This window comes from Haemaphysalis longicornis, unplaced genomic scaffold (genome assembly GCF_048455015.1).
Source record: "Haemaphysalis longicornis isolate Haplotype H1 unplaced genomic scaffold, Haemaphysalis longicornis Haplotype H1 scaffold_4, whole genome shotgun sequence".
NCBI classification, from domain to species: domain Eukaryota; kingdom Metazoa; phylum Arthropoda; class Arachnida; order Ixodida; family Ixodidae; genus Haemaphysalis; species Haemaphysalis longicornis.
This window is the reverse complement of record NW_027526361.1, coordinates 13,107,400-13,127,883: the sequence shown is the minus strand read 5'-3', so window position 1 is coordinate 13,127,883 and position 20,484 is coordinate 13,107,400. Positions and strand designations below refer to the sequence as shown.

Sequence of the window (20,484 nt, the reverse complement as noted above, 5' to 3'; positions counted from 1 at the left end):
TGACAAATGGTTCATTGTGGCGAGGACTTTGTTGCATTGACTTCAAGGGCTAGCTGACGGGGAATTGGAAATAATTTGTTGAAGCGAAGTTCGTTGTAGCAGGGTTCGACTGTATTTCATGCTTTTGCGGTAAAACACTTGCAACTACAGTTTGCTTGTATAAGTCCAGAGGCACCCTTCATTTGAATGTACTTCTGCTGGTGTTGGCTTGCACAGGTCGATTGTCAGGACATCACTGTAGGACAGCGGCAGGAAGGTTGCCTTTGTGGCACCACAATGCATCCCGTCTTTCCAGATTACGTTGCTAAAATGTGTGCAGTTTGAGTTAATACTGTCATGTCTGTTATTTTAACGTGGCAGCCTGCTGCAGTGGAACCCCGATAATACGACTTTTAAGACCGCGCCAAAGTGTCGTATTACCAGGGGGCGGGTAAATGCTGGCCTGGTAGACGTTCTCACGCGGCAGGTGGGATAAGACTACTATTATTGGTGTGCACTCGCGTGATTTGCGAACCTTTAGCGAAAATTCCAGGTTTAAACCAAAACAAAAACACCTATTTGTCCCCCCTCCCCTCTACGGCATCCAAGCTAGCCCGCCAGCCAAGCACCGTGCACTATGTGGCCCCTGTGCCGTCGGGCATTATTTCTAGCCCTCCAGCCCCACGCCTCGCGCGAGCAAGATGAGGCCCACGTGGTCGAGCATATTCAGAGGGGGAAAGGCGGGAGTGAAACCAAGCGAAACAAGTGATAGTACCAGGCAGCAATAGAATAAAGGCGGCAAAGAAAGAAGCGTAGCAACACCACCACTTTGAAAGGCACTTATCAGCAGGGAGCAGAGTTGGAGAAGAAAGAGAGAGAGCGCCGTGAAAGGAAGAAACTTGGATCGAGTGGGCGAGGAAAGCTAGTGTTCAGTCATCGCCGTGGGGTTACTTCGTATGTGTTTTTGCATTCGTCGGGGGCGCAATGGATGCTTCAAATTTACGGTTTGCCAGCCACCTGAACTTTGACTTCTTGCAGTTGGTGCGTTGGTGTACTGCTGCCATGTGGGGCCGTCGAAGGTTAACTCCCACTTGCGAGTAGCCTCCTGCTTGCTTACGTGTGTTATCAAGTGGTCTGGCCCACCTGCGGACCTTTGCGTATCAAGCAGCTTCAAACGGGAGTTGAGAATGCAGAAAGGTCAAGGCCAGGCAGCGAAGTGGTGTAAAAGATGGGAAAAACGACGGTTTATCCACGCCAGGGTCCGTCGTATGAAGCGGACCGCGTGCACCCAAGCGTCATATCATCAGGGTTTTTAATGCATTGTTTCTATGGAGAGTTTGCTGGGACCGCGATGATCCATCGTAAGAAGCGGATCGTCGTAAGTCCAGGGGGCGTATATCAGTAGGGTCCCACTGTAATCTAAAACTGAGCTGTACCGGTGTGTGTTCCTTCACTAAAGTGGTGTTCTTACAGCAATGCTGTTCTTTGGTGGGCTGCTCGAGCGTGTCATCACTGGCCGGCCTTGAGAGAGTCCTCTTCTCTCTGTCGCAGAGGGACGATGTGCGGCCCCACATCTGCAACAAGTACCACCTTGCCAGCTTCCTCCCTCCGGACTAAGGAGGGCGGGAGGAGTCGCCTCCCATGGCGGTTGTACATACTACCACCCATGCCGCGTGCTGTGCGAGCAGGGCCAGCACGTGGTTGTTGCACGTGCTTGAGCACCCCCAACGGGTGCGGTGGTCGTGGAAGGCCCCTTGGTTGGTGTTCGTACGTTTAACCTTTCTACGAGGTTTTTAATCGCCGCATGCTGTTGTTTTTAGTGATGCTGCTCTCATCCTTGCAAGATTGTGTGCAATAGCGCTTGTTTGCGGAGCAGGAAGGAAGGGACGCCCCGGGTGGCTGCTTCTGCTGAGCTCGCTTCTTCTCGCTCGTGCAATAGAAACTGGTCCCCCCTTGCCCCAGCAGCTTTGCAACCTCTGGGAACGTACTGGGTGGTTAGCCTGGTTGATTTATTTTAGTTTGCTGCGGTGTGACGTAACGTGATGTGTGGCCCGCCCGACACGACAGCATGGGTGCACGGAGCCCCCTGTTTTGCGTCATCACAAAGAAAGATGGCCTCCGAAGATGTCCACCCCGAACCCAGTTGTGGGACACTTGTGCGCAGTAAAGGACTTTGATTGGCATGTGGGCTTCTACACATTGCCATAAAAGATGAAGAAGTTGACAGACACACACACTACTGCAATTTCCATCCCCGAGGACGATGCAAGTGATGGTGGTTGCGCTAAAACGGCTGACACCAAAAGATTATTCCTGTCATTCACAGACACGTTATGCGGCAGCAGGACAAGTGACAAACCATGGTTGATGAATGACGGTATGAATCTTAACTGGTGTCAGCCACCTCAACAAAAGCACAGCTCTTTGCCACCGTGTGTGTCGTGGTCTTCGTGGATGAAAAGCGTGGAGGTGGTGTGTGCCCCTGTAAACGTCAGTTTCTTTTTGTGACAATGTCACAACAGCGAAGTCGGGCTGTGTTCTTGCTCTCCACATCAAACGTTCACCACAGCAGCTCAGTGAAAATTAGGCCAGTCACGGGTTCGCAGACTCTGCTGGGCAATTTGTGTGCCCCCTCCCCCCTTTATTTTAAACTCCATTAATGGGGTTAATTTCAAGGTTTTAGAGGTACAACTTGACTTCTCACATCGTTATTAAATTGTGCATGAAATATATTTAATTTAAATGCAAGCTGCTACACACCGCCTTTTGTAGAATGGCTCAGTAGGGAGCCTTCGGTTGTCAGCATAGCCATGCTGACAACCGAAGTTTACAGGGTGTGTGACTTCCGAAAGAGCACGCCTGTGGTGTCTGCTGTTTGCGTTATGATGCTGCTGGTGTGTAAAGAATAGAGTTCTTGGTGAAATTCCAGAGGGCTAGAGTAAAATGGGCAATCACTTTGGGTTTTCACAATTTCGGTTGGGGTTTGGGTTTTGGTGGAAGATAATCTACACCAAAATGATGGGTAATTGCTTGTGTAAATCACCTAAACAAGTGCCTATTGAATGCTGATCAGGTTTAGAATGAACTAAACATTATTGCTGCCAAGTGGTAGCATAAATTGCGACGGTAATCATGCCATCTTGCTTTAGCTTTTTCTTGTGTGAAAACTTGAACATGTAGCGGTCAGAATGGGACCTTGATGGCTCCATGGCTAAAGAGTTGTGCTGCTGGGCCAAGGGCCCAGCAGCTAAGCAATCTTGATTGTGGTGGCCGCTTTTCTGATGGAGGCAAATAGTGAAAATTCCCGTAGATTTTTGCACACTTTAAATATCCCCACGTGGTCGGAATTAATCCGGAGCCCTCCACCACGGCACGCCTCATATCCCAGGGGTAGCTTCGGCACGTTAAACCGCACAATCTGCAGCAGCTGTTTGGGTGGGACCACCCACGCAATGCAGGGTATTTGGTGCTCAGTGCTGATCGTTTATGTTCATTTCCCTTGGTGTGGTCTCGATTCTGGCCCAGTGATCTTGGAATGCCACCAGCTACGTAGAGTGTGTATGGTGGGAGATGGGTAATGCTGAAGGACAGTGACCGAAGTGGGGAATTGGAAAGCCACTTATCACAATGGTGTGGTGTGCGGGGATTTGCTCCGCGTGAAAAATTTGCAAGCTTTGAAAAAATGCTTTGTGCCAAAAAAAAAAAAAAAGCAATGCTGTCAAGGCACAGCTTTTAAAATGGACATGTCAAGCCTGGAGTTGTGTACCTGCTTTGAAAAAATGTGCATATGCGGGGCCTATTGGTTTACATTCACATTGATGTGCAAAATCTAGTGGCATCCTTCCATTCCCGTAAAATGACCATCTTCTTTCCCGAGTGTCATGAGGTTGAGATGGTGTATCCTTGCAGACACCTTTGCACATTTTTTTTGCTGTTGCCAAGGCGAGATTGTTTTCTTTTTGTTGCGAGCCTCAAAAAAGGTGCCTCTGTTCTGGTAATATACGAGTGTAGGCGCTATGGGGTGCCTGTGTATACGTAAGCGTTGGAAGGAAGGCCTGCATATCCGTGCTGTAGTTACGTAGCAAAAGCCGCTCTTTAACCATTTGGTCTTCCGTGTGTTCGTGGCTGGCATGTGTCAAGTCGTTGAGTTGCGTCTGCGGGCATGTTGGCCAGAGATGGAAGGGGGTTCTCGTGGGTGGTGTTGTCATGCATGTGCACTTGTTTGGTCATGGACACGCAAGGCAGGACATTCATTACCATACCAACTTGAGGAAGTGCCCAATTCAAAGGGGGGCCACAGAGTAAAAGCTGGAAGAGTCTTGGTGCATCATCACGCTGCTGGACTCTGCCTTTAGCCCTGACATCTAACGGGACTGGTGTTGCAACCTTGGAAGACCTGTGCTTGGGTGCCTAGGCAGTCAAGACACTGTGTTCCACCAGTGGAAACACCACCTAACCTCGTTCGGAAAGAACGGTTTGTGTGTATCTGTGTCATCGACTGGTTCGTACAGTGCATCTGGTTTGAGAAGCCTGGAACAAGTTGTTTTGAAGAGAGTGTAGTGCCGTATTTCCGTGCATATAACCCACACCAATAAATTCCAAATCAAAAGTTTAGGGTGTGGGTGATATGCGTGGCACATTTGGAGGTGGCTGCACGTCTGCATTTCTCGAGTAAAGATTGACAGTTTTTGCACATATTCTGGAGGTTTTTTCACGCTGTAAAGGCTACTGATTACATTGCATTGTCACGACTGCTGCAAAGAAAGAAACCTTATTGAGTGTGTGATGGCATTTTGGTGTTCGCAGTAGCCCGCACACGAGATAATGCAGCTGCCCAAAATGCTTCCGTTTGTGTTATGTTTGGTGGCTACCATGCACATGGCAATTATCAATCCAGTTCGGTTGACACATCCTTGTAAAAATATTCTGAGGTGGGATTTTCTCTGAAGTTTGCTAGTAGGGGGCTAGGGGGCCCATTTTCAAAGGGTGCGACTTGTAAAATGGTGCAACATATAGAATGGGAGATACGGTAGTAATGGAAGAAACTATAACATGTGCGCTCAACAAAAGTCCTTTATCTTTATCTCAAGAACGCCCGTGTGACGAGATTTCAGCATACGTGGGAAAACCCCAGGTGGTCATTAATCCAGAGCCCTCCACTATGCCGTGCCTCGTAGCCCAGGAATAGCTTTGACATGTTTAAGTCCACAGAATTTTAGAAATCGTCATTTGTGGTTTCGCACCCTTCCGTATTCTTTATGTGACACCCTTCACTCCAGCTTGTTCCAGGCTTCTCAACGGTCTGACTAACAGGGTTGTCTGCTGGATATTTGGTTGATAGTTGCACTGTGCTGTTGCTGCCTGTGCCACGTGTTGTCAGCTATGGAATCTGTGTGTGCTTCTGTGGTTTCTACGAAGGCCGGTCTCTCTCTAAGTGGTTGTTTGTTAGCATGGCGTTTCACGCGTAGTTGTTGTCTGTCTGCTGCTGCCGTTGGTTTTTGGGAGAGTCTAAAGAGTTTTCAGTAGAGCCAGTTTAAGGGTACAGAAATGTTGATCAGTGCCATTGTGAGAAGCATGCAAAATGTGCTTGTTTGGTCTTCTTTTTCTATGCTTTCCGTATGCTGTGCCTGCTAGAAAGTAAAGTGCAATCTTGGTCTTCTCTTGGGCAAGGTTGGGTGCGCAAAATGGTTGTTGAAAAGGATGGGCCCAAAACTGTCATTTTCTTCCAAGAAGAATTTGGTACTGGACATGCGCCAACAGATGGAAAAAAAAGCATCTGTTATGCTTAGAAGCAGAAATGATTGGAAAATGTTGCTGTAAACAATTAGCGTACAGGTATGAATGGTAACTTGGATAAGGGGGTGAACAGGGCTGGATGAGACAATTGTTCTGTGCAGTCAACCTGTTCTTTGTTGCAACCCCCTGGCTGCCATCGTTGCTCTTGGTCACCTACTAATCATGCACATCTCTTGCCCGCCGTTCTTGAAAGCGGTCCAGTGGTGCAGCTTTTGTTGTGTCTTCACATTTTATGAAACGCTTGCATCAAAAAAGCTCTTCGACAGCACTGTCGTTGGCACTACATTCAGCTTTCCGTTTGCATCTCGTCTCCCCCAGCCTGCCGCCGCATCATGCGTAGATGTTTTTTCATAAAGCACGGGGCCTGGCATTTTCATCCATCATGTGCTCTTCCCAAGGCGCGTGTAAGCTGTGCACTATGCTCTGTTACTGCACTGACCCCTTTCGGTGTCCCTCCCTACCCCCTTGGCCGGGCAGGCATGTTCCAGGCCATGTGTGTAACCGGTCACTGTAGCCTAGTTTTCTAGATGTCATTTCTAGGTACTTTGCATTTTATACTCGAGGAAGGGCTGAGGTGTACGGTCACTCTGGGTATGGCTTGCAACACTCACTGGTATTCACACGTCGTTGCCAGCCAAGAGTTGCCAAGCGAGACTGGTAGGCAACACTCCGTGTGGCGACAGCCAGCGAGGTCTCCACGGAGCTGGCCACTGTATGACAGGGGCCACTCTAGGCTGTTTTTAATGGTGAAAGACTTTTCCAATGTGACACTCACCTGGATGGTGTTTCCACAGCCAAAATTTGTCCTTTGTGGAGCTCTACAGAACGGAAACACTGGGTTCTCCAGGAAAAAAAGGTACACTATTAAGGGGACACTGAAGGCAACCAGCAATTAGGTTTCAAACGAAAGTCTGGCGGCATTTATTCGGTGCTGAAAGATGCCTTAATTGCTGCGACCTCATTAATCAAACGCTGATCATACATTACGCAAACCGCGACTGCAGCCACTGTTTGTATCACGATAAACCAGAAGCAAGCAAGGCAACGGTGATGCGTAGCGATACAGAAGCAACCAAATAAAACACTACCATGTACCGAGTGGTTTAGTCTCGGTCAAATCAGTCGTGCTTTCATGAACTCCGCGTCCTTTGCAGCTCTGGACCACTAAACAAAATGTTCCTTCATGGGACTCATGATAAGTATTGACGCTTTGTTGAAGAAAAATTACGCCACCTTCCCGCGAGGGGAACCCTGTGGAGATGCGACGCATCTTGGCGGTTCACTTGGTGTTTCCGTTGGGTTGATTCTCTAATATCGTGAAACGTGTGAGGAACGCGTATGATGTATTCTTTATTTAACACGCGGCGTAACGTTAACGATGACGGCCTTGTGGTCGCTGAAGTGTACGGGTAGTGGATGGTGAAGTAACGGGACCACCGTGCAATTTGCAGCGAAGATCAAGTCTATGCACGTGACCGAAATCGGAACGCCAGTGCTGGAACGAGTGCGGCTATGACGCAACGTGGCACGGCTATGACGCAACACAATCCAACACAATCCACTTTAATTCAATCCAGTCTAAGCCAACCCCTTCGAATCCAATCCAAAGCCCCTCGCGGGAGAGTGTTCGCTATCGGAGAGGAGAGGGGGTGAGCAGCAAAGAGCGCAGCTCGCACGGCGAGGAGAATGGGGGAGGGGTGTGGACGGGCAACAACAACGCCGTATGGAGGGACAAGGCGAGTGAATGAGATGCAGTCGCATCTAAAAGCATATTGTCCTTTTAAGGCCCCGTGGCTGTTAGCGCCGAGCCAACCACTCAAGCGTAGCTCGCACGCTTCCTCGAAAAGTGGTACCACTCCCCAAAGTATGGACGAGTAGCGCCATCCAGCATCAGCCAGCAAAGACATTGCACATGCCAGGCATTTTAACCACTTCCGGTGTAATTTGCATGGTACAGCTAGTGGCAGCAGCACATCCATTCTCATTTTCGCAATTATCTACCTTATTTTAAAATAAAAGTTCCATGTAAGAGTTTTATATTTGTGTTCTCTGAGCTAATCTATCGATCTAGAGCAACTTTTATTTTGACTTCAGTGTCCCTTTAACAGTACTTTAGTAGCTCACAGTGTGTTCATGGAAGTTGTGAGGTTGGTGCAACAAGGATATATGAAAGCGGTATATCATAGGGGGCTCAATTAGCTGTCACATCACATCTCGGGCAGCAACATTTGGAGGTGCAAATTTTTACTGGTTCCTGGTAGAAAGTTGTATCTTTGTAATTTTTAACTGCTGTTACCAGTTCAAACAAAAACAAATTCGTTTATCTGGGAACTGGTTTTTACGGGCGTCACCATTGCTGCACACGAACCAATTGGTTGAAAAGCATTGTGGGAGCTGGCCTTGACGGCATGTGAATACTAGTCAAAGTTGCAGGCCATGTGAGCGTGTGTTGCGGTGTAGTTGGTTGCACAGCACTTGAGCTGCTGCTTTTCTCAGTTTTCAGGCTGTGTGCATGACAACCTGGCTCAGGCCAGATGCATTGTCTTCAAACAGTCTTCATCCGGTGTCTTCAAACAGTAACAGACGCAATGAGATGTGAGCCTGTTGCAACAAAACGTTATGTACAAAGCATATGAATAGACTATTTGCAGCCTAATGAAAAAAAAAAACATTTGCTACTACTGTCCACACGCAGCTGCTGTGTGCCCTGTACTGCTTCGATTGTTTTGCGGCATTTTGTGTCTATTACCAGTGCAATGAGCCTGGTAAACTAGCCAGCATTTCTGCTTTTGCTTTCTCGTATCTGAACCACTAAATGGACTTTTATTATATCCCGTCTTTCACTGAGAATAAAGAGACTTACGTTGAACAGACTGTTCTTTGGGCTCCCGATTGTAAAAACATTTGAGAAACCCTCTGCAGATAAACACATTTTGTGCAATAGTAGCACACAGCTAAGCATTTCGAAAAACGAACCCCCGCAAAGGGACGTCAACCGCTGATTGGGCTTATGCATATGCTGCTTTTGCACCTCCAATACAGCATTCGTTCAGAGGCATTGCAATGTTTGTTTTGCCATACAACAAAGAATGTGATTGGATTGTACTGCCTCAAGTCATGAATGTGCCAGAAATCTTCGTGGTACAATTTCGTGAGTAAATGATCACACACGGTTGTTCCTGGTGGGGTGCATTTATTGCCACGCAGAAAGTGCTCCGGGTAGTGCCAGAGTAGCAGCAGTTGGGGACACTCTTCAGGCAGGGCCCTTTTCAAGGTTTTGGGGTCGAGCCGTCATACGGTGCGCCTTCCCGGACCTGGGACTCCCACAGCACAGCCGCGCGGTCAACCACCTGGCAACAAGAGGCAAGAGGCCACCGTGACGAGTCACTTTGGATCGGACCAGTAGCTGTGGTAGAATTCAGGAAAATGTACTGTTAAAGGGGCACTGACACAAAAATTTTGCATCTTGTTTTTTTTTGTTGCGATAAGTACCTAGTGACCTACTTATAACCTGTAGAAACCTCATTTGCTTCGGCGTGCGACGGTTGTTTAATTAGAGGCATTTTCAATGCGGCCAGTCGCAGTTTCGGTTTCAGGGAGTGCCGCGAAACGATGGATTTTGTGTGAACAAAGCTGACCACGTGACCGTCGGAGGGATATCACAGAGCAGAGCCGCCGTAGCACTGTCGAATCCGCATCGACGGCAGTTTCTGCGAATGCCCCCACGTACTGATCTCGTGAGGCGCTTAATTAAAAAGCGACCGTGGATGTGACGCAGGCGCTGCGAGTGCAAACGCTACCGCGGCTAAAGAACGACGCGCGACGCTCGAGACGGTGGGTGGCAAGACGCGTGCTGGGAGCAGCCGGCCGGTCTGCCTACAGGTCCGCCTACAGATGTGTTCGGCTTAGCACTGCGGCGGATATTCGAGTGCCGCTCTCGTAAGCGGTGCAGATGACAATTTTTAATGCAACCCGCCATCGCATCAATAACTCCTTTCTCATGTAAGCCACCATGGTCGGGACTTGGGGACGATTTCGTGCAGCGGTAACAAGCTATCACTCGAGCTTCCTGCGCCGGCCTGGGCCACTTCGCGGCCGTGGCCGCCGCCTGCACAGCGACCGTACGGCTAGCTCAGTGGGCTTTACGTGCCTCTGGCACGTTTTCGCATCCAATGGTAATAAACAGTAATAGAAACAGAGTGCCTGGAATCGCTGTAGAACTTTGGTCGCGGCCAGCTGCCCGATGAGCTGACGAAATCACGGCGCCTCCGCCGCCAACGATCGGGTCGTTCGTTCTCGAGAGCAGAAGCTCCGCCCTCCAGCCCTCCGATTGGAGCGGCGAGCAGGGCGAGCCGGCGAAAAACACCGGCAGTGCGGAAGCGGCAAACACAAACTCGTGACGTGTTTGGATGTTATTTATTTACACAATATCCTCGGGATGTCGATTGCGCGTGGTCCTCTGCTGGCTGCTTGGTTGCGTTTCGCACACTTTAAAATTGATTTTAAATATGTTCTAGGCTGTATTCGCCGCTGATATTTTGCAGATGATGTATATGTGTTCCCACCAATCTATCTCTGAAGTTATCTCGCCTTCAAAATTTTGTGTCAGTGCCCCTTTAAGACGCAAATCAGATGCATCTGCTTAAGATAATGTTGCTGCAGAAGCATCTAACTGCATTTTTGGCCAGTATTGCATATGTGCATTTAGGCTGAAATTACCAGGTGCCTTGTTAGCCATGTTAAAGAAGCAAGTTCAGAAGACACCTATTCAATAATTTTGCCGGAACCTGTAGATGTAAAGTAGATGTTTCTACTGAGCATCAGAACCCACTCAACATCGGGAAAGTATTTGTGCTATTGTCTAGTTTCCTATAGCTTGTATTCACTGGCGAGGCACGCATGCGGGCAACCATGTGAGTGCGGTGTCACTGGTTATGTCGGGCTCCTCGGGATGGCGGTCCTTGTCCGTGCTAAGCACGATTTGTGTCGGATGTTCAAAACTCTACCTTACCGAACGCAAACTAATGCCTCGAGTCCAATGCGAGTGCGATTAATAACATCTCTGTTGACACCCACGTTGAGAATCTGGTTGAAACAAAGCAGACGACGCACCCCGGTGTTTTGTTGTTTTGTCAGCGTGCGGGTGCAGTGGCACGAGCCGTGCCATGTCCGTGGCCGTTTCCAGTCTTGCCAAGCGAAGATATTGACAGCTAAACTTTTCAGTGAATACCACCTATATGCATGTGCACAGTGAACAGCACTTCAGTCACTGCAAGCATGTGTGTTACCAAAGCTTTGGCTGAATTTTTGTGCCCTAAAGTAGAATGTGCATTCATTAAAAAAGTACAATTTTAAATTCCGATGCCAGGATCAAAGTGTATATCATTTTCTATGATTTGAGTGTTGACAGTGCAGTAAAACCTCGTTACAAGGGACACTCGAGGAACCCAAGAAACGTCTCGTAACCAAGGGCTCTTTTATGCAATGTTGCTAACATGGGAAACGTGGGAAAACCAACCAAACCGCTTTCGTTCAAAGGTCTCTCATAACCAAGTGTCTCTTGTACGAGCTTTTACTGTAGTTCACTGTTTTATTGTTAGCCACGTTCTTACAAGTGTTAGTGAAGAAAAAAAAAGATGACGTGAGCTTACGCATTAACGTGTGCACGGGGAGATCCCTAGTTACTTCTTGCTGGTCATTTTCTGCACAGCCTTCCCCTGGCTGGCTTCCACGACTCGAGCAACAACCTACCCGAACAGGTGAAAAAACAAATTTTTCTACAGTAGTGCTTACAATGAATGCTTACAATGCAGTTAAGGCTTAATGTCTCATCGTAATAAAACATTAGTGCTGTCTGCAGCATGCCAGCACGGCCACTTTGCAGTGAAAATGTCAATCAACACACAAGGTCCACGCTTAGGTATACAAGACACGAATTGAGAGTAGTTTTTTACACAAAAAATTAAAAATGAATCTAGGCTGCAAATTTTGGCTCAACTTTAAGTTTTTTTAAACCGACAAACTTTGGCTTGGTAAGCATTACCAAACAGGCAGACATACTCACACCGGAGGGTGTTGCAATTTTGATTTCGGACACATCTACTAAGAGCTCAACAACATATCATTTTGAAAGACTAACGACACAGGTGTTTTCATTTTAAGCAGCCTTGGTGATGTACTAAAAGTGAACAGCAGCCTAGGAGACAGTTTTTTAGCACAAGCTTGGAATGTACTGCAATAATTCCACCATGTGACACACTTGTTTACATAGTGCCCCTTACACTTCCAAGCATACGCAACTCACAGATAGGGGCTTAGCCTCAATATTTACGCTTGCACAAGTGTGCAGCAGCCCGAACCTTCTGATACACAAGGAAGATGACAATGGGCAGCAAGCTCTGTTAGTGAACAGAATTGGGACGAAAAGCATTTCCGTGTTGGCCCTCAACTGTGCATCCTTCCTGGAAACTACAGCCAGCTGCAAGAATCTTACAAACACACACTTAGCTAAGCACAGTATGCACCCATCAAGGTCATTACCATGTCCTGTTTGTTGGATTTATTTAGAGCCAACAAAGTATGAGTGCTGGCCAGTGCAACACACACTGCTCACCTGATCAAAGTCGGGAAATTCCCCCTCGCCCAGCTTGGAGAACACCAGTTCGCCATTGATCTCCACCTCAAAGGCCCCTGAAAAGGAAGCGTGTGCAGATAGCACTGACCGTGGAGGGCCAGAATCTTGGGCAACAACCTCCACTCCACTCACTTTGGCGTCCCACGGTGCCTACGACGGTGGCATTTGGAACCTTGGCGAGGACCCGCTGCTTCAGGTCCTTGAAGCGGGGGGCGTAGCCTCAGGCTCCACTGAAAAAACGCCAAATAATGAGCCCCACATCATGCACAGAATCCAGAATGTCATCTCTTTGCCCCTCGCCACTTTCCCCCATGGCTGCACTTCTGTAGCTCACGCTTTTTTCCGAATAATGTTTTGACCTTTCTATTGCTGAGAACATATAAACCGCTTTTACTGCATATGCGGCGAAACTGTGGGCAATGGAACAAACAAGATTGGCAGGTCAGCTGAGATGAACTACACACTTGAACAGCAAGGCTATTTGTGTCAACTCAGAAAAGCATTAAAATCACTTAGATTGGCACCGCTCACTTGACATTTCGCACCTTGGGGGGGCAACAGGGGTGGACAAAGCGTAGACTATCCGAGTAACCATGTGGCATTTGAGGGACTGGACAGAAGGGCAAGGCAGAAAGTTTGATAGATGGATAAGTGAATTTGGGAACAGGGAATGGATTCGGACTGTGCTGAACAGGGGCGACTGGAAGTCTACGATAGGGGCCTTTGTCTTGCAGTGGACATAACTGCATTGATGATGATAGTACTGTAAAATAGTCTTGAAACTTTTCCACTGAAAACAGTTGGCTGCAGCTCTGGAGAAAGAAAAACACGGGAGGGGAGAGGAAACCTACGGCAGCTTGACAACGTCACAAGCATTTGTCGCAAGTTAAGCTAGGGGCATCTGTTGCGGGAGAAGAACCTGCACGGATTGGCATTTTGCTGCGCAGCCACGGAATGAATCGTGCCTGCTATCTTATCGTCCATCAAGCGCTATCATCTCCTTTGTCGCTGTGGCTGCCAATCTTCATGGTCCGTGTTAGTTTTCATTGTGACGTTATCTAGTCGCTCACCGCCGCCCACCACAATGGGTTGTTTTGCCTCCTATGTATATTCTTGCTCCGTGGATGCAGTTAAAATATTGTGCATGTACAAAAAAAATTCTTGCAACTTTACCAGGGGAAATGGCCAATAGTTACCATTTAAAATGTTTATTTGCATAGCATATGAGGTTATGCACACCATGTTACATTATTGCACGGAAAGCACACCTATTTGCGCTGTCATATAAGCAGCCAGGGACAAGTGAAGTAATTCATTATGCTTGTGCTTCCACTGTTTGTGCATTAGAAGCATAAGCTCCAGCTAAAAAATTCAGGTTTAAGCATATAACTTCACTCAATTCGAAAGATTCAGCTGTTATAGCATTGCCACATGTAGCAATTATCTTAAGAAATTGTCTGTAAATTACCCCCTTTTTTTATTCATAATATGATGCGTTTACGGCCAATGCAGTGTGTCGATTTTTTCAGGCCACTGCGTACACTTTAGGAAACCTAGGGAGGGTAGTGTAATCGTGTGCCATCTGGTGGCACTCTAGACATTGGAATTCTACGACGTCCCAACTTGACCCTCAAGGCTTCTGGTTTAGCTACATATTATGACAGGGATTCCTTCGCACACTCACGCAGACTGCCACATCCACGGCTGCTAAGGCTGTGAATTTGCACCAAACCAGTGCTCAACTTTCTAGAGTTTATTCATTTCATTGCCGCGTGAATTTAGCAACTAAAATTTTAACCACAATTTGTTGTAACTGTAGGACCGCAGTCCCCTGTGGCTGATAGCTTCGTCTGCCAACACCGCACCGGCGGCGTCGTTCACCGCGTCGCAATTACCGCACCTCGCCAGGTACGTTGGGTACGCCGGACGTGTTTTTCCGGTTACGGTGGGCGTTATCTTTAGACACAGGGGGAAAACGCTTGGCATGTCCTTGACATAATTACAGACTACGGAACAACAGCCGCGCGTTCATACGAATGCGTGCCGACACCATATAAGGCCCCACCGCAATGCCACCACTGAACACGAGCACGCAATAAATCGAAGGCGTCAAATAACGCCCGTACGCCTCGCCAAAACAAAGCGCGGACTCTGATAAACTCCATCGCGCGTTCACACAAAATCATTAAAAAAAATAAAATGAAATTTTTTCTCCTGACAGCGGCATTACTCAGTGAACAAAGTAAACGGCAAAGCGCTCCGACGCGCGGTCATTTTTTCCTTTCGTGCACCGTAAACGAGGATTCTACCGGTCTAATTAGCGCACCAGACTGACAAAAACGGCGACGCACTTACCAGTACTCAACGTGCAGCCTTACTGGGGTTGTTCCTGCCATTCTCAGAAAATATCAGCTCCTGTGGAGAAGTGCAAGATGACGCTCGTGAGGAATGAGCCAAACGCGCTTTTGAGGAATGCGCCAACCCACAACCTACCTCGCGCTACCTTGGCGATTGATTGCAGTACGGCCGATACTGGCTGACGATGCTTCGTGTATGGAGCGTCGTCGGCGTCGTCGTCGTGGGACTGCACAGAACAGGGAGGATTTTAGTGGGACTGGTCGTAGGACCTCGCCTCCTCGCCCTTGCCCTCGCCCGCCCTCGCCGTCGTGTTCTATTCAGAGCATTGTTTAGTTTTTTGCCTGCCGCGTCGGCGCGCAGCCCATTCAGGCCTCTCTCTCGTGGGTTCTTTTCCTCCACGTTACTTGGGGCGCTGCCTTACTACCCCGTTGTAGCAGACGATGATGGTGATGATACTCCACGGCGAATGGCGCGGACGGCGCGGACGCAGTACCGTTAGCAGACCTAATTTTGTTCGCGCGGAGGGCCACCACGAAATATTTGCCTCTGGAACAACGGAGAAAGCCTTATTTGTAGTAAAACGAGTTTGTGGAATTAAATATCAAAATCTGCAGTTTTATCCTGGCAGACAAACATATGGGGTCTTCCATTCTATGGTTGGGACCACGGTGGTTGGGACCTTGGTTGGGATACTGCTGGAATGGCTTGTAAGCGGCGGCTTTGTGTTATTTGTGTTAAAACTTCGATTACTAGTTATCCATGATGCGCCTATTGAGAACAAAATTCCCACAGTTATGTGATCGTTTGAGCAATTTAACATCTTGTAATTTGCTTCCCAACTCCAGTCCCAATACACCAATTAATGCATACTTCGAGTGGAATCGTGTGAACAGCACCTTAGTCTCGGCCACGATGCAGACACACCTTGGAGTTGGAACTATCATACTAGAAGTGCCAGAAGCGGGTAGGGTGCAATCCCTCCTGGTGGGTATCGGGAAGAGCTCCCTTCAATTAAGTAACAAAGATTTTTTTTGCCTTAATTGATTATCCACCATACCAAGTTACGGTAACAGGAGCACCTATTGCACACAAATGCTGGTTGTTCCTTGAGGCCATCAAACAAAGTGCCAGGCAAAAACAAAGTGTTTGCTACTTCATGACAATGCCATAACAGGCCCCTTGCTGCACAGTCCTCTGTGTGGAAATACAAGTTCAATGTCACAAACCACCCAGCCTATTCCACCAGCCATTTCAGAATATTGACAAACAACTTTAGGCACACCGATTCCTCAATGATTACAAGCTCAAAGAGGCACTTGGACACTAGCTCAATCAAAACCAATGCGTGAAGTGCGTGTGCATTTGGTAAGGCTAGGTCTAAAAGTAGAAGTCGGCTGTTTGTCTTAGCAGCAGGGTGTCGAACTGGAACCGAACCGAACTGAAAACCGTAACTGAACCAGTATTTTTGCCGGAACTGAACCCGAACCCGAACCGGAACTGAAACGAAAAAAAAAAACGGTTACCTGTTCATGCCTAGACGGTTCGACCCTCCGTTGTTGCACAGTTAATGCAATTGAGGCCTTGTTTTCTTTCACGCACCATCAACTTCGTACCCGTTCACGCACCTTCCGTTCCAGACAAATGAACATTATCACGCTAGCTATGTAACAAGAGGGGAAATGAATGAGCGCCAATGTAGCAATGGTCTGTTGTTGCTGGAAGCGCGAGCGTAGTGCAAGCTGACCAAACGAAATGTCATTCTCGGCAGCTTGCAGAGGATATAAACTTTGCCCTTCCCTAGCTGTGAATTTATTGGAGCAATCAGGTTGCAGGAGTGCTCCACTGCGCAACAGTGAAAGCCCACACCCGATGTGTGCAAACTTTTTGCATTAACCTGCAAATTGTTAATACTTGACAAGTGTGACCGCAGGAGCTGCTCAGTGGCTAAGCCGTTTGCTGCTGACCACAAGTAGCCTCGATCTCCCTTCCCCACGACCGTTTTTCTGAAGTAGATGGAAATCGAGAACGTCCATGTATCGAGATTTTGATCCACTTTTAATATCACCAGCTGGTTAAAATAAGTCTGCCGGCCTGCAACATGAGCTGCGCCTCGGAGCAGAGATATAACACGCGGCATCAAGTGCACCAGTTTTTTTTAAATGGGTTTACACGGAAAACAACAAAAAAGAAAAGGCGAATCACGTTGCTTTAAAATATTACGCAAAAACTGAGTAAAACCGAATAAGTAAAAAAAAAGCACCAAAACGTGGATATTGCTCTATACTTTTCTTTGCCCTGCCTTTCACAACCAAACGTTTCATCCATGCGAAGGAATGAGTTTTGTGGTCAGTTTTTGAAGACAGTACAGTGGACAAGTTCCGTTTTTTACAGATACCAATAACAACAGATATGTCAGGGAAAACTGTTAAGGTGCGCGCTTAATCCCTTGGCAAGAAACTGCAGCCCTCGACCTTGTCTTGGAAGCAGAAACAGTAATAACGCACATGACACCTGCAGAAGGGCAGGCCGGTACCTCACATTGTCCCATTCGTCCAGCGATCATCTTTTCTGCTTGTTTTGCAGTTCTGTCTCTTTCAGATCTGCTTTTTTTTCGAAGGTGCACTTGTACTGACTGCCCAACTCGCTACATTACTTTTACTGCTACTCGTTCCGGAGGGGAGTACTTCTGTGGACGAATTAAAGAGCGTCTACCCAAAAAAGTCCCATCTCATGCTCCGCACGTCAAATTTCCCTTTCATTTTGTAACAGCATAATCTGTTACAAGATTCCGCAATGTAGCACACGGAACAATGGCCGGGGGTCAGGCGGTATGATGACATGCTGATTGTAATGCATACATCCGGTATAACTATTGCAAAAGGAATTGCAGTGGTCAGAGCAATAATGCAGTGCCCGAGCGTTAATCAAAGCTTACTTTTAACAAAAGTGTGGCTAAGAGGTGACAGCTAACAAATTATTCATGGTGACCACAGAATCTAATTCATTGGTAGTATTTATGTGCCTGGTGAAGGATTTTTCTGTTTTGTTTAAAGTGACCATATTCCTCAGCCCCCAAAGCGGAACAAGGGGGGGGGGGGGGGGGGGGGTGTGCGAGAAAGAACGTGGCACATAGCTTAAAGGGACCCTAAGGCTCAATGCTATTTTGTTCTAACTGTAAGATCATTTGTTTCGTAGTTCTCTCAGCCTTTGTTCGACGAGAAACGATGCGCTATTTCCTGAATAAGTAAATAGGTACTGAAGCACGTCCACTCGCCATTCGTCAAATGCAGAAGGGTGTACTCAACGATTTGTTGGTACACTGTAACTTCAAGAAAACAGCTCAGACATTGGGACTAAGCAAGAAACGCACAACAGTTTCTTGCTTAGTTCTGTCATGTGCGCTGTTTTCTTGAAGTTCCTCAAACGGTTTCTTTTGGCTCTCTCATTCCTCCAGCTTTTCATTAGTGGCACATTTCATTTCCATAGCTCTGGCCGAAGGCGGGACAAAACACCGTCCCACAAGCGGGCTGCGGGACAGCGGGACCACAGCGGCAAAACCGGGACGGGTCCCGCCTAAATCGGGACGTCTGGTCACTTTAGTTTTGTTACAAATATCAAAAATGCGTGCCATTGGTATTAAGCGCTGGTATTTGAACGTGCCAGTACACTGTCCTAAATATAAGGCTTTAAGGTTAGCGTGCTGGGCGATTCCATAGCAACGATTGCGATTTCAACAAAAAAGGAAAGGGCAGAAAATACATCACACCGTCATATCTCTCGGCGGTGGCTTTATGAATAGTCGCCAGGACAACCTAAAGTCTGGGCGAGAAAGTAGGTGGTAGATCGTCACCACTTCATCTGTTTCCCTAATATCCTGTAATTGTTTAAAGTTTGCTTTGCAATTGCGCCACTGCCCTTGGGGAACAGCAGCATTTTGAATTATTGTTTGTATTTCGATTTGACTGTCATTTTAAACGACTACATGTTTTTTATAATTTCAGTTATAATTCAAGTCATCGAACCGGTTCAAGCTCCCGAAACCGGTTCAGTACGTGATTTTGTCGAACCAGAACTGAACCGGAATGAAATGATTTCGCCTGAACCAGAACCATAACAGAACCGGTATTTTTTTCGGTTCGACACACTGCTTAGCAGCCTAGTTTTTGTTTGTTGTTGTTAATCTTGCCTTTTTGAATGCTTCCTCAGCTGATTCGACAATATTTCAGCTCAGATATGTCTACTGGACAACATCAGCCGATTGTGAGCTTGCAGCTATCCCTTGCGTGCTTTATAACAACAATGGCAGCCCTCTGAAGCCAACACTACAGCCTCTGCAGTTGGCACTCAGCCATAAACATGAACAAGAAATCCCTCAACATCCTTTGCCAGGCTCCAATGGCTGAAAGTGTACTACTCCAACGGTTCTCTATCAATTGTGGCACCGCCGGCCAGTACCCAATATCGCAGCAGTGGAGAGTGTTACGCTTACCGACTGCAGTTCAAGATGCTTCAAGGGCATACATTACATCTGTCTGCCTACTTTCATCATTTAGTTAACGCACACAACTATTTGCACACCATAGATATGAAAGGTTCTATGAGGGGTTCTGTCCAGCCCAAACCATTGCCAAGGCTCTCTAGCCATGGTGCTTGTATTGATAACCAATGCCGCCTGTATAATCATTGCCTAACATGTGAGCGAAAAATGGCCAAACAGCCACTCCTGTAGCTCTCTCCTACCCTTCCCTGCTCCGTAGCCTTCCTGCGTGCTTTCATTTCCGCCGGCCAGCGCCGCTTCTCGGAAACTATGCAAAATAGTTTAAAGTTTGTTTAGGGTACCCCAGGCCGCGCTCCTACGCCTTGTTTTTCACCATGCCTGTCTGTCTTGGTCTGTCCCTGATAAAACCGCCTTTGCCTCGGAGCAAAATCACTTGTGCTGCCGCAGGCTGATGCCGGCTTTGCGCGCTTATCTACTTGAATCACGGGCCCCGAAATTTTCTGAGTGGGGCATACCCCCCTCTCTCCCCTCCACATTTCGGTATTGTTTTGTCCCCGCTGTTCACACTTCGCATCGGTGCGCACTTTTAAAATTGAGGACTGTACTGTAGAGGCATCCGGACAGCGTGGCTGAACCCTCAGCTGCTTATCTTTTTTTTTCTATAATCTTCTAAACTTTACAAGCACGTGATATTTTTCTAAAGTAATGGTGGAAGCGAGCGCCTGAATGAAAAATGTGCACGCAATTTTTTCCTCCCTAAATCCTCCAGAGAGAAAAAAACATCAGTAAAATAATGGCTGCATCATCCTAAAATATTGTTTTTCTGTTCACTATTTATCTACCCGACAATTAATATGTTCTCACACTATTTCAGCTCCTCCTCCGTCAGTTATCTTTGGAAAAATGCAGCAAGTATTGAGCGAGTGACACGTTGAACGAGATCCCCAGCACGCCCCAGAACTATCGCCCCGTCGCGGCTAAGATGTGAGCGAAACGGCTCTTGAAACACAACAGGCAAGCCGACAGGCACACGTCGTAGAAGTGGGTGCAGCGTTCGCGAGTCCAGAGCAGTGATGTAAGGCGAAATGTCCGCCGGCGCGCGCCACATAGCGGATGAGTGCCTGAACTAAGCGTCCCTACCCTTCCCATTGAAAAGTGCGCGACGCGTCAGGCAATGTTTATACAGGCGGCGTTGGGATAACTGACACAGACACACAAA

The 20,484-nt window shown here is 47.6% G+C and overlaps 1 protein-coding gene and 1 long non-coding RNA gene across 3 annotated transcripts in view; one reads left to right on the top strand and one right to left on the bottom strand.

Annotated features, from left to right (window-relative positions):
* LOC144178273 (CTD small phosphatase-like protein 3) overlaps positions 1-8,644 on the top strand; it is a 36,124-nt gene extending 27,480 nt beyond the window's left edge. For both annotated transcript variants that reach the window (XM_077706007.1, XM_077706008.1), the window contains exon 12: positions 1,531-8,644. In XM_077706007.1, the coding sequence (XP_077562133.1) occupies positions 1,531-1,596 (66 nt within the window). In that variant the 3' untranslated portion in view covers positions 1,597-8,644. The remainder of the gene's footprint in view (positions 1-1,530) is intronic.
* A 304-nt stretch (positions 8,645-8,948) lies between these two features.
* LOC144178275 (uncharacterized) lies at positions 8,949-14,989 on the bottom strand. Its single transcript, XR_013323983.1, has 6 exons — positions 14,903-14,989; positions 14,765-14,824; positions 12,542-12,639; positions 12,389-12,465; positions 11,427-11,522; positions 8,949-9,125 (listed from the first exon to the last, which is right to left on the bottom strand). It is a non-coding gene; the product is annotated as an uncharacterized LOC144178275 (long non-coding RNA).
* Positions 14,990-20,484: the final 5,495 nt, after the last annotated feature.